The sequence below is a fragment of the Triturus cristatus genome, chromosome 12 (assembly GCF_964204655.1).
Source record: "Triturus cristatus chromosome 12, aTriCri1.1, whole genome shotgun sequence".
Classification (NCBI taxonomy): domain Eukaryota; kingdom Metazoa; phylum Chordata; class Amphibia; order Caudata; family Salamandridae; genus Triturus; species Triturus cristatus.
In genome coordinates this window covers 276,252,240-276,264,327 of record NC_140595.1, presented here as the reverse complement: position 1 = coordinate 276,264,327, position 12,088 = coordinate 276,252,240, and the positions used below count along the sequence as shown (strand labels likewise).

The window sequence follows — 12,088 nt, the reverse complement described above, 5'->3', positions numbered from 1 at the left end:
CCTCACAACCCTTTTTCCCCTCAAAGCGCCCTTGGTCCCTACAACCCTACTCACCTTTGTATCCCTCTGTATCTCTTCCCTCGGTCACGGACGGAGGAGGCGGAGACGGTCCCTACGGCAGAACCGGACGGAGAGACGATCCCTACAGAGGAACCCAAACCGGACATTGACCCCTGGAGCAACAGACCGCATACAGAATCTTAACAGAAGGACGCTTATTGAGCTAATAAAAATCCGATTCATTACCTCATCAGTGGGTCCCTGTGTTGATATACTAGGCGAACCACTCCCCCCCACCATACCGATCCTCACAAGTGGCGAGCCAGATAGGAGCCGTGGAGAATCAGCATCCGAAACAGGATGGAGGCCATCGTGCATCAGATGAAGGAAGGACAGGCCAAGCTCGAATGGGCGGTAGAGAAGTCGTCCAGTCAGGCGGAGGCGGATCGTGCCGTTTTTACCTCGGCAATACAAAACCAAGCAAACAGCCTGATAAAACTAGCAGAGGGACATGCACAACTCCTGATCACACTGGGACAGGGAAGAGCAAGTAACCCCCCTGGAACCGTGGTTCCTCTTCAGAAATACGTGCCTGGAGACGATCCTTTGGCGTTCTTCTTGAATTTTGAACGTGCCGCGAGGGCCAGCGCCTGGCCGGCTGAACGCTGGCCCTTTTACCTCGCGCCCCTCCTCACGGGAGAAGCCCAAGCAGCTTATCAGACAATCAACCCAGATGGGACAACCGCCTATGCTGACGTGAAACAATATGTGCTAGATCGATTAGGCGTGGATGACGAGACACATCGCCTGAAGTTCAGACAAGAGAGAGGAGCCACGGGTGATCTGCCAAAGACCTTGTTCTTTAAATTAAAGGGAGCTGCTGACCTCTGGCTCAAACCTCATGAAGGCAACATGAACGAGGTCATGAACAAAATCTATTTGGAACAATTCCTGGAGGCGCTCCCTTATGCCACTCAACGGTGGTTGAAACAACACGCCGGTCTAACCCTAGAACAGGCCATAGAAATGGCGACGGCTTACTCTAGGGCCCAGGGTCGACCACCCCTTAAAGAATCCGAGAAACCCAGCCGTCCCCCGATACCGGCGAGACTTGAGAGGAAAACCCCACGACCCCCTCCAGAGGGAAACCGACCCCGTCTTTCCCGTCCCGAGAATCCCCCTTACACCTCCCCCCAATGTTATGACTGTGGAGAATGGGGCCATATAGCACGATTCTGTCGTAAGAAAAGGGAGAAAGACGACGAACCCATGGACATCAGCTATGCACCCCGCTCTGTCCTATTCGCCCAGGAGTCAGGCCCCATATTTTATGTAAGTGTGACTTTTAATGGCAGGAGGGTAAGGGCTCTTCTTGACTCGGGGTGCAGACACTCTGTCATAAAGCGGGAATTAGTAACCCCTTCTTGGCTCATACCTGGGAAGACAGTACACATACGGTGTATACACGGGGATGTGAGGGAGTACCCATTGGCTAGGATCACCCTAGAGATCAACAACCATATACAGTCAGATGTAGTAGTGGGGGTGGTGGACGAACTCCCTGAATTACTTATAATAGGGATTGACTCCCCGTCTTTTACCCCCCTCTTGCAAGCTGCGATCAATCCCATGAAATATAATGTGTGTCTCACCCCTGAGCCTTGGGCGAGAGATAATCACTTTCGACTGGCCCAGTTAAACGATGCCAGTCTCACCCACGCTTGGCAGAAAGCGCGAGATCTAACGAATGTTGGAAATCGTGTCTATCCCACGTTCACAGAAAAAAACGGGCTGTTATACCGTCTAGCCAAACCCGACGCTGTTCCTCAACTGTTGGTTCCGGCTGGGTTCAGGGACCAAATCCTCTTTTTTGCACACGCTCATCTTTTAGCAGGGCATTCCGGAGCAGAAAAAACGGGGCAGGCCATCCTACAACATTTCTTTTGGCCGGGGGTCTATGCACAGATCCAAAAATATTGCCAAGAGTGCCAAATCTGCCAGAGGCGCAATCCCTATGTTCCCCCTCCAGTTCCGTTAAATCCTTTACCCATCATTGGGACACCCTTCGACCGTCTAGGCATGGACCTCATAGGACCTCTCCCCAAGTCCGCGAAGGGTCACCAGTATGCACTGGTGTTGATAGACTATGCTACTAGGTACCCAGAGGCGTTCCCACTGCGGGCCGCAACGACTACTGCCATCGCACAACGACTCGTGGAAGTCTTCTCCCGTATGGGCTTCCCACGAGAGATCATTACAGATCAAGGTACTCCTTTTGTGTCCCGGTTAATGAGGCAGGTCTGTGACCAGTTGCACATTAAACATATCACCACCTCTGTTTACCACCCCCAGACAGACGGACTAGTCGAACGGTACAATGGGAGTCTTAAACTTACCTTGAAGAAGCTTCTGTCTGGGGATGGCCGGCACTGGGACCAATTACTCCCATTGGCCCTATTCGTGCTTCGTAGCCAGAAACAATCCAGTTTAGGGACCTCATCTTTTGAGCTATTGTTCGGCCGTAAACCCCGAACCTTACTCGAGATTACCAAGGACAGTTGGGAACGAGAGGGGTTACAAGAGGCTGAATCCCTGCTGGATTATACACAACAGTTACAAAACCGCCTCCATAAGTTGCGAGCATTGGCCCATACAGAATTGTCGGCGGCACAGGTCAAACAAAAAACCTTCTATGATCGAGGTACGAAGTGGCGGGAGTTAGATATAGGGGATTGGGCCCTGATACTTTTACCCTCCTCCACCCACAAATTAAAAAAAGAGTGGCAAGGTCCATTTAAAATCCTAAGAAAGATAGGGAAAACTACCTATATTCTACAGCTGAGGGGAAAGAGGACCCAGATGTTCCACATCAACTTACTGAAAAAATGGTTGGGACCCCCTCCTTCAGGGGTTCATACGGTCTCTGTAATCACCCCTCCCTCTCATACCACTCTAGAGACACCTGTCAATCCCGATCTCACATGCACCCAATCACGAGAAATACGGTCTCTGCTGATGGACTTTTCAGACGTATTCTCTGATCAACCAGGCAGGACCCAACTAGCCGAACATTGTATCCCTACTCCTCCGGGGGTGGTGGTGAAACAAAAGCCTTACCGGATCCCTGAGGCTCGACGAGCCGCCTTTCAGGAGGAAGTGTCCAGGATGTTGGGATCAGGGGTTATAGTACCTTCCCATAGCAACTGGTGTTCCCCCGTGGTACTGGTACCCAAGCCGGATGGCAGCATCCGGTTTTGTATTGACTTCCGCGCGGTGAACAAGGTGTCCAAGCAGGATGCCTATCCTCTTCCCCGGGTGGATGAACTCATAGAACGCCTTGGTGAGGCCCGATACATCACCACTATCGACCTCACCAAGGGCTACTGGCAGATCCCTTTGGCCCCCGCGGATCAAGAAAAAACCGCGTTCTCCACCCCTTCCGGCCACTATCACTTTACTGTTCTTCCCTTTGGGTTGCATGGGGCCCCAGCGACCTTTCAGCGGGCCATGGACGTGCTTCTGGCCCCTCACTTATCCTATTCAGGGGCTTATTTAGATGACATCGTGGTCTTTAGCAAGACCTGGGAGGAGCACCTAGAGCACTTAGGGAACGTACTGAACAGCCTTCGTCAATCCGGGTTACACATCAACGCCAAGAAAACCCGAGTAGCCTTTCATAAAGTGAAGTATTTGGGGTATCTCTTGGGGGAGGGTCATATAGCACCCCAAACCGAAAAAGTGGCCGCAATCCAGTCCGTTCCCTATCCAAAGACCAAAAGGGACTTGAGGGCCTTCTTAGGGTTGGTGGGGTATTACAGACGGTTCATAGCTCAGTTTGCTACCATAGCGGGCCCCCTCACAGACTTGTTGCGCAAAACACACACCTCACCCAGGTTGCACGCCCCTTCAGTTCAAGAAGCGTCTGCATTCCAAGCACTAAAAGATGCTATAACCACCTCCCCTTTATTAGTGACCCCGGATTTCGACAAACCCTTTATCCTGCAGACTGACGCCTCAGGGGTTGGGATCGGGGCGGTTCTCTCTCAGAAAGATCCCGACGGTCACGAACGCCCCATTCTTTTTCTCAGTAGGAAATTGTTTCCTAGGGAGCAGGCTTATTCCACTGTAGAAAAAGAGTGCCTTGCGGTCAAGTGGGGGGTTGAGAAACTCCGGTACTACTTAGAAGGCAGACCCTTTGTCCTATACACGGACCATGCTCCCCTCACCTGGTTGCAACGGAATCGCGGTCACAATGACAGGATCCTTCGCTGGTTCCTTGCCCTCCAACCCTATCAGATAGACGTCCAACACGGAAAGGGGTGAATCAGGGTAATGCTGACTTTCTTTCTCGGTTCCCTTGTTCCCCCGATCGGGTCACACCAGGGGGAGGGAATTGTCACGGGGGCACCACTGGGGGCACGGCTTCTGACACCCAACCTGAACGGAGGACTGATTGTTCCTTTACGCCTTGGCCACAGGATTGGTACGGGCCCTTTAATTCCACCAGAGAACCCCGTGGGGAGGAGCCGACTGTCTACACGACAGACCACGTCATCCAATCAGTGAGCTCGGGACCTGGTAAAACGAACCCGGAAGAGAAGAAGGACGCGAAAGCCGGAGGACGTGAGGAGAGCCGAGAGAAGGAGACGGAGCAGGATCGAGTGAGCAGTGGAGAAGGAGAGACGACTGGAGGAGAGTGCGGAATCCGAGAGACGGCGCCGACGGAGCCAGGAGGCCAACGGATACGCTACTCGCCCCACCACGTTCCTGGAGGAGCGTGGCTGGGAAAGGTACGTGATCGTATCTTGAGTCTGTCACAAGTACGGGGAGGGTCGAAGTGAATGAGACGAGGGAGGTCACTGGAGTACGGGGAGTGTTGAGGACTCTTTTTTTTTCTGTGGGTCAACCACGCTCAACCCTTCCAGCCTTCTCTGCCTACGTTCACCTCCTTACCTCACCTGAGTTGCACGAGTAGCACGAGTTGGTGGTAGTCCCCGGTGATCCCTCACAACCCTTTTTCCCCTCAAAGCGCCCTTGGTCCCTACAACCCTACTCACCTTTGTATCCCTCTGTATCTCTTCCCTCGGTCACGGACGGAGGAGGCGGAGACGGTCCCTACGGCAGAACCGGACGGAGAGACGATCCCTACAGAGGAACCCAAACCGGACATTGACCCCTGGAGCAACAGACCGCATACAGAATCTTAACAGAAGGACGCTTATTGAGCTAATAAAAATCCGATTCATTACCTCATCAGTGGGTCCCTGTGTTGATATACTAGGCGAACCACTCCCCCCCACCATACCGATCCTCACAATGACCTAAAATAATTAACTCCAGGGCTCTCCACTCTTGTTAAACAAGGCACTTTTGTTATCCAAGAAGATTGTCAGAAAGTAATAAGTAATAAATCTCTTCCTCACATGATTCTCTCTTCACAGTAGCACCTGCAACACACGGTCTAAAAATGCACAAAATCTGGTAGTCCTATTTCACGCCAGTAAACGTGGAGACAATGGAAATTATCTCTTCTACGAAACCACATTCCTACCACATAGGTCGTTTTCTGCCTCACATTGCCAAGTTCCTGAGCCAGCACATCTCGCCCACTGGCTCAAAACTCAACATTCTCTCAAGTCACAGTACAGTGCAGACTAACTTGAAAAATAATATTATCAATCCAATTCTCAAAATTTACCATCAATTTTAGCCCTGCAATTAAGAGGAAAACATTTTGGAAAAATGCATTATTGCCCAATTGAAAGAAAATAATAAAAGAGAGGAAGCTACTAAATTCCCAGTCTGAGTTCAAAGAAAGCCATAGTTTTAGCTTAAAATAGAGAATAATACCCTAAGGTTTAGGAAAATGATGATACCTTCTTTGTATTCCTTCAAGCCCCGACTGTAGTAGTCCACACTCAACCACTCGATACTGTCTAACACCCTTGAATCCAGAACGAACATTGAGAAAATATTTGACAATGGTTCAAACACTTTACTAGACTACTACCCAGCAATCAAACTAGGAAACACTCTCTGTACTGCCAAGCAGGAAGGATTCAATGTTCCTCAGGCTTTAATTTTAGCTACCATATTGTTTAGCCTTTTCCTGGAATCATTTGGTGATTTGTGAAATCCCTGGGTTATACTGGTCACTCTCATGCACTATACCTACCTCTAACTGCAAATTGAATCTTCAAGCTGGCCGATGCACCTCAAAAATTGCCTCGAACAAGTACACAGATTGATGCCTCGAAGACTCCAACTGAACCCTAAGAAAATGGAATTACTTCTCATGTCCCCATATGACAATAAACCCAGTTCTGAAAAACGGCTCTTCATTCTTCTAATGCAAAGCTGCTGGGCATATCTCTTGAGAACATACATCACATGATTCACGCACCCTTGCATAATCATATCCTAATATTTATCCAAGGCTTACATGAATTTGCTTTATATGGATACAGCTATAACTGTACATAAATCTCGATTTTGCTCCTGATTTGAGAAACTGAAATAGTAAAACCCTCTAACACTCTTCAGGACCCAGTGCATACTACGTCAAAGTTAAATACTAAAAGTAAATCAGTACAAAAAAGGATGGATTTCTGTTAAAATAAGGTTTGTACAACTTGCAGTTGCAACATTTGTGAGAATTAGAAGAGGCTATTGCAGCTAACTTTTGCAAGATAATTGGCACTTGTGTACTTTAAAAAAAAACATATCTGGCATCCAAGATCGCAGTGATTTGTCCAAGCCAGTATGAGCCATAACGCTTAAGACCGGCTCATGGGAGTTCCATGTCTTCATTTTGGTTGTCATGAATATTGGTGCATTTACTATTACATCTCATTTGAGTTTTCTTTTGTGAATGTCTTTTTAATATATTGTAGAGCAAGTTCAAAAAACTGATTATGATTTTTTTACACAATGGTAATACAGATAAAGCTAAATTTAATTTCTAAACATGACACATATAAGAACATGTAGTCTGATATATAGGAAATTACTAATCTAATGCTCAAAATACACATCACATGTTCAACCACCTGTTACAACATATGGTATCAATGCAGATCTTACACACGGACACACACATACACACACACACACACACACACATAGACACACACAAAAACCAAGTCTATTTTATGTAGAGAACACAGACCTTGTGTATCCATACCATAGTTTGTGTCTTAACAGAATCTACAAATAATCTGGAATAGGAGGAGGTCCAAAAGGAGCAAAGTTATTCAATATGTGTGGAAAGAGTTGAGGCACTTTATGTGATTCCTGAGGGTTCTAGGGACCAGTGAATAGGGAACCAATGCAGGATCCAAGTGGAATGAAGGATCGTTTAAGCGTATGGTATCTCTTGCTGGAAAGACTTGTTGAATTACACATGGTGACTAGCTGTGCAAGTTACTACTAAGCAAATCCAATGCTTCAGGGATTTTGATATTTAATACTACTCTTTTTTCCACTTTATTTTGTAGCCAATACTCACGTCCATGCAGATCACGTGACTGGTTCAGGAAAGCTAAAGGCTGAGATCCCCGGCTGCCAGAGCGTTATCGCACTGAACAGTGGTGCCAAGGCCGATGTTTACGTTAAGGATGGCGATGTGGTGAAGTTCGGTAACTTTGTACGTAATTCATCTCATTTCTATGCATCAGTTGAAAAATGTTACATCAATGTTCCATGCACTTCAAAAGTACTTTTTCTGCCAGTCTCGATTAGAGCGTGCCACTGTTAATCCTGTTATATGTTATGACAAATGAGCGTGACTTGTTTTGCCCAAAATTGGTAGTAAAGGAACAAAACCTATGAAGGCTAGGCACTGAGCTACAGCACAACAGCACAACAGATCTTTTTACTGGGGGTAGATGTTTGATTTGTTCAGCATTCCGTCCAACAATTGTTTGCAGAGCACTTTCTAAAAATGACATATCCAGAACTGTAACATAAAATCCAACTTTACCATTAAAGAGGATTTTAAATTACAATGAATTTGAATCAAAACTTGACATCCCTATCTGCACCCTATCAAACATTTGTGTTTATTAAATGTAATAAGAAAACCCAATTTTGTCCTATGGGAGAGACAGGCCTTACAGTAGTAAAAAGCTACTTTAGGAGTTTTTCTTTACGAGGATATATAAAACATAAAGACACATGCACCCTACCCTGTGGGCGGTTTAGGGTCTAGCTTAGGGGTGACCTACATGTATTGAAAAGGAAGGTTTAAGCCTGGCAAAATTTGTATTTTGACAGGTCACATTGGCAGACTAAAACTGCACCACAGGTTGCATTGGCGGGTCTGAATTATGTTTTAAAAGGCTTCTTTAGTGGCTGGCACAATGGGTGCTGCAGGCCCAATAGTAGCATTTAATTTACTGGCCCTGGGTATCAGTGGTACTATATACTAGGGACTTAGTAAATTAAATGTGCTAATCAGATGGAGCCCAATTTTACTATATTTTAAGGAGAGTGCTCTAGCACTTTAGCACTGGTTAGCAGCGGTAAAGTGCACATAGTCCTAATGCCAACACAAATAGGAGCTGTGAAGGTAAAAAGTCTGGGGATGATCCTGGAGAGAGCTCCAAGTCCAAATTTTACTATGTACCACATTTCCAACTTATTTGTCCGCATTCGATTATTAATCTCTTTTACGCATGCTAGACTGCATTATAGTTGATTTGCAAGCATTATTATTTCAAATAAAAATCCTCATCACACATCCACATTTCTTCCCTCTTGATGTCATTACCACACCCAGGCATGAATTAAACCGTAATTCATTCCTCAAAGCTATTACCAAATTTGCAAGAAGATGCCAATGTCCTCAAATCATAATCTTCTAACTCCCTGTTATTTGGAATCCTCTTACCCACAAACATCTCTCTATGACCATTAAAATCTTCGGCAGACAGGGTAACTCTAGTATATCTCACATTCATTCAATCCAACTGAGTCCTCATTCAAGCGTTATGGTGAGTGGTCAAACACTTCTTGACCAATTGGTCATAAACAATGTAATAGCAGTGATGCTTTCCTCTCTGCACGCAAACTCATTCCATATAATCTTTCTTATATAGAGAACACTTTTTTCATTTAACCAATTTCAGAGTAGGCTTATTAGGACAGGTTAGAAAAAAGGATGGCACTGTCCCATTCTCCATGATGACTCATGGTAGTGTGAAAAAGAACAAAGAGACATCACAAAATGAATACCAAAGAAAAGCCAAAGCGTTATTCCCAGACTGACATCTGAAGTGCTGCTGTCCGAATGTCATTAAAATATTTATTTATATTCTTAACTCATATTGCTCCTTTATCTCTGTGATCACAGTTTACTTGTCTCTCTTTTCAAGTGAAGAATGTACTATTCCAATCAACAGTCCTTTCACTTCTACATATTTGCTTATATCACTATTTTTTTCATGTTTCTTCACCATGACAAACAGAAAGTTCTCTAGTCATCGGGGGCCTTACAGGAATCATCGCCGCCGCCACCCCCCCCCCCCCGCTCTTCAAGGTAGGGACCGCCACGGCCGGCAAAGTGCATAGCTACGCCAATACTAGTCATTCGTGGAACAAACTATCTTAACAGCAGCCTTCATGAAAAAGTGACAGAACACGTATTCCATCTAGTTGTAGGCTGTAGTTATAGGCACTGCCTACAGTATTTAATTTTACAGTTTACACATCTCAACATTAAACCTCACAAAAATAACAGTACCAAGGGCATAGGCCTATGTTTCCTTTCTCGATTCTCGAGGCACTGCGGAAAGTCGGTATGGCTAGTTAGGTTCTAGAGATTATTTCCCCGTTAGTATCTGCAGTTGGCATCAGTTACTTGGAGGGAAAGGATTTGAATAATAATGATCTTAAAGAGGGATATATTCGGAAAGCATTACTGGAGTGATGTGGACAGGAAATTATGTGAAAAGGGTTTGCCAATAACATCACATCAGAAGTAAGCCAAAGATTGAGTCCTAACAAACATTTTAGGATTCATTAAAAAATCGCTTCATTCCGATAATCAATTTCCCTGCTGCAAAGACTATAAAGTCATTACAACAAAAATTTTGTGTAGGTGGAAACCAGATAACAGTTGTATATGTGAAGTGTTATTTTGGCCAGTGCAAGCAGTTGTGTTAAAATATATGGAGCAAGGATCACAAACATTTTAATATGCGCTATTTAATGTCCTTGGTCGGAAGTCCTTGGTCGGAAGTTAAAGCTGTGCTTGGTGCAAACACCTGTTACAAATGTATTATGAAAGCAGGTTTCTGAAGGTGGTGATTGGCACAAGAATGCTTGTGTGTATTTGGTGTATTACATTTTGTTTGTGGTGGTGACATATTCTGTTCTTATTTGTGTTGCTGTATGTTTGTGCTACATTATTGTAATGTGATGAGATTCCGCCAGGTGGTTGTTGTGTTACATGCTATTTTTACTGGTTTCTTGTATTGTGTCTTATAATGTTTTAATTGTGTTGTCATGTTTCTTTGTGTGTGTTACTGTTCTATGTCCTGTTGTTTGGTTTAGCAATGTTGTCAAATGTTTCTTCATTCCCACTCAAAAGTAACACATTCTTAAATTATTTGAGAAAACTAGAAAAACTGTGGCAGCGAGCTGTGTCTTAAATTAGCACATGTAGGGCCTCATGTAGGTAAATAAAAATTACCGATTCTTAAATACCGAACCGTACCGAATCGGTATTTAAGAATCGGTAGGTTATATGTAGGTAATAATTCGGTAATATTTACCGAATCGGTAACATTCGGTAACATTCGGTAATCAAGAATCGGAATTTACCGAGGTGGTATTTACCGAATCGGTAAATACCGAAGTGTAATTTACCGAATCGGTAAATACCGAATCGGTATTTACCGAATCGGGAAAAAAAAATCACATGACTGGATGAAACAGCCAATCCTGTGCAACCACACCCCACCCAACCAGGAAGTGGCCACACCCAGGCAGGTGCACACAATTAACAGACTCTGGAGAGGCTTGGAGTGCAGAGGAGAGGCAGGGAGCCAGTGCCTGTTTGTGCAGCACAAAAACATCATGTCGACGCAGAGGACAGTGAGAGATGGAGGGGAAAGGAGGAGGAAGATGAAATTCAGCCCCAAGGAACTCCAGGTGCTGGTGGAGGAGGTGGTGAAGCAGCACCAGAAGCTGTTTGGGAGGCAGTCCCTGCAAGTGCCTGAGGCAGAAAAGCGCAATATTTGGCTGGCCATCCAGGCGCAGGTCAATGCTGTGGGAGTGACCCACAGGGACATAGAGGTCCTCAAAAAGCGCTGGTATGACCTGAGGATTGTAACCAAGAGGAAGATGGGGGAAATCCAGAAGGAGGCCAGCCAGACTGGAGGTGGAACCAACAGGGCACCTGCCCTCACCGAACTGGAGGAGCTGGTGGAGGCCACAATCGAGCAAGAGAGCGTCCTGGGCCTTGGGGATGCCGACAGATCTGCCAGAGCCGCCACCCAACAAGGTAAGACGAATGCACAGCAATGTAGCCCCCCCTACCCCTATCCCACATCCCCCATTGTGAAATGAGTATCCCACTCCAGTCCATGTGTTAGTGCAGACAGGCAATGCATTCTGGGAGATGTAGTCAGGGAAACCCCAACCATTAAGTAAATAGCACAGGACAACAAGGCATGTTACACACATTAGCCACAAGCAGGCAGAGGACAATGTGAGAGTGTAACATGATTTTATTGTGATGCTTGCAATGCAGCCCTTCAGGTACACTGAGCCGATGTTGCATTTCTGTCCACAGATGTGACATCGCGCAGGACAGGACATGCTGCAGGAGAGAGGGCACACCGGCCACACAGATCAGCTCTGGCCAGCACAAGTTCAGCCCAGGGAGCAGTGCCACAGGCAGCCGCACCACTAACACAGGCAGCCTCGCCTCAACCAGAGCCAGCCTCACCTCAACCAGAGCCAGCCTCACCTCAACCAGAGCCAGCATCGCCACTCATGTTTGAGTCACCGGCCACATCACCGCCTGCATGTGTGAGAATGAGGAGGCGTGCTGCCGCCAGGCTGCGAGCCTTAGACACCTCGT

General features: G+C 46.2%; 1 protein-coding gene and 1 long non-coding RNA gene across 2 annotated transcripts in view; one reads left to right on the top strand and one right to left on the bottom strand.

Annotated features, from left to right (window-relative positions):
* Positions 1-12,088, top strand: part of LOC146775848 (persulfide dioxygenase ETHE1, mitochondrial-like) — a 190,767-nt gene that overhangs the window by 96,097 nt on the left and 82,582 nt on the right. The window contains exon 3 of the mRNA XM_085638002.1: positions 7,497-7,645. Coding sequence (XP_085494128.1) covers positions 7,497-7,645 — 149 coding nt within the window. The remainder of the gene's footprint in view (positions 1-7,496; positions 7,646-12,088) is intronic.
* LOC146775849 (uncharacterized) overlaps positions 1-12,088 on the bottom strand; it is a 344,841-nt gene that overhangs the window by 255,480 nt on the left and 77,273 nt on the right. The gene's annotated exons all lie outside the window — the stretch shown is intronic.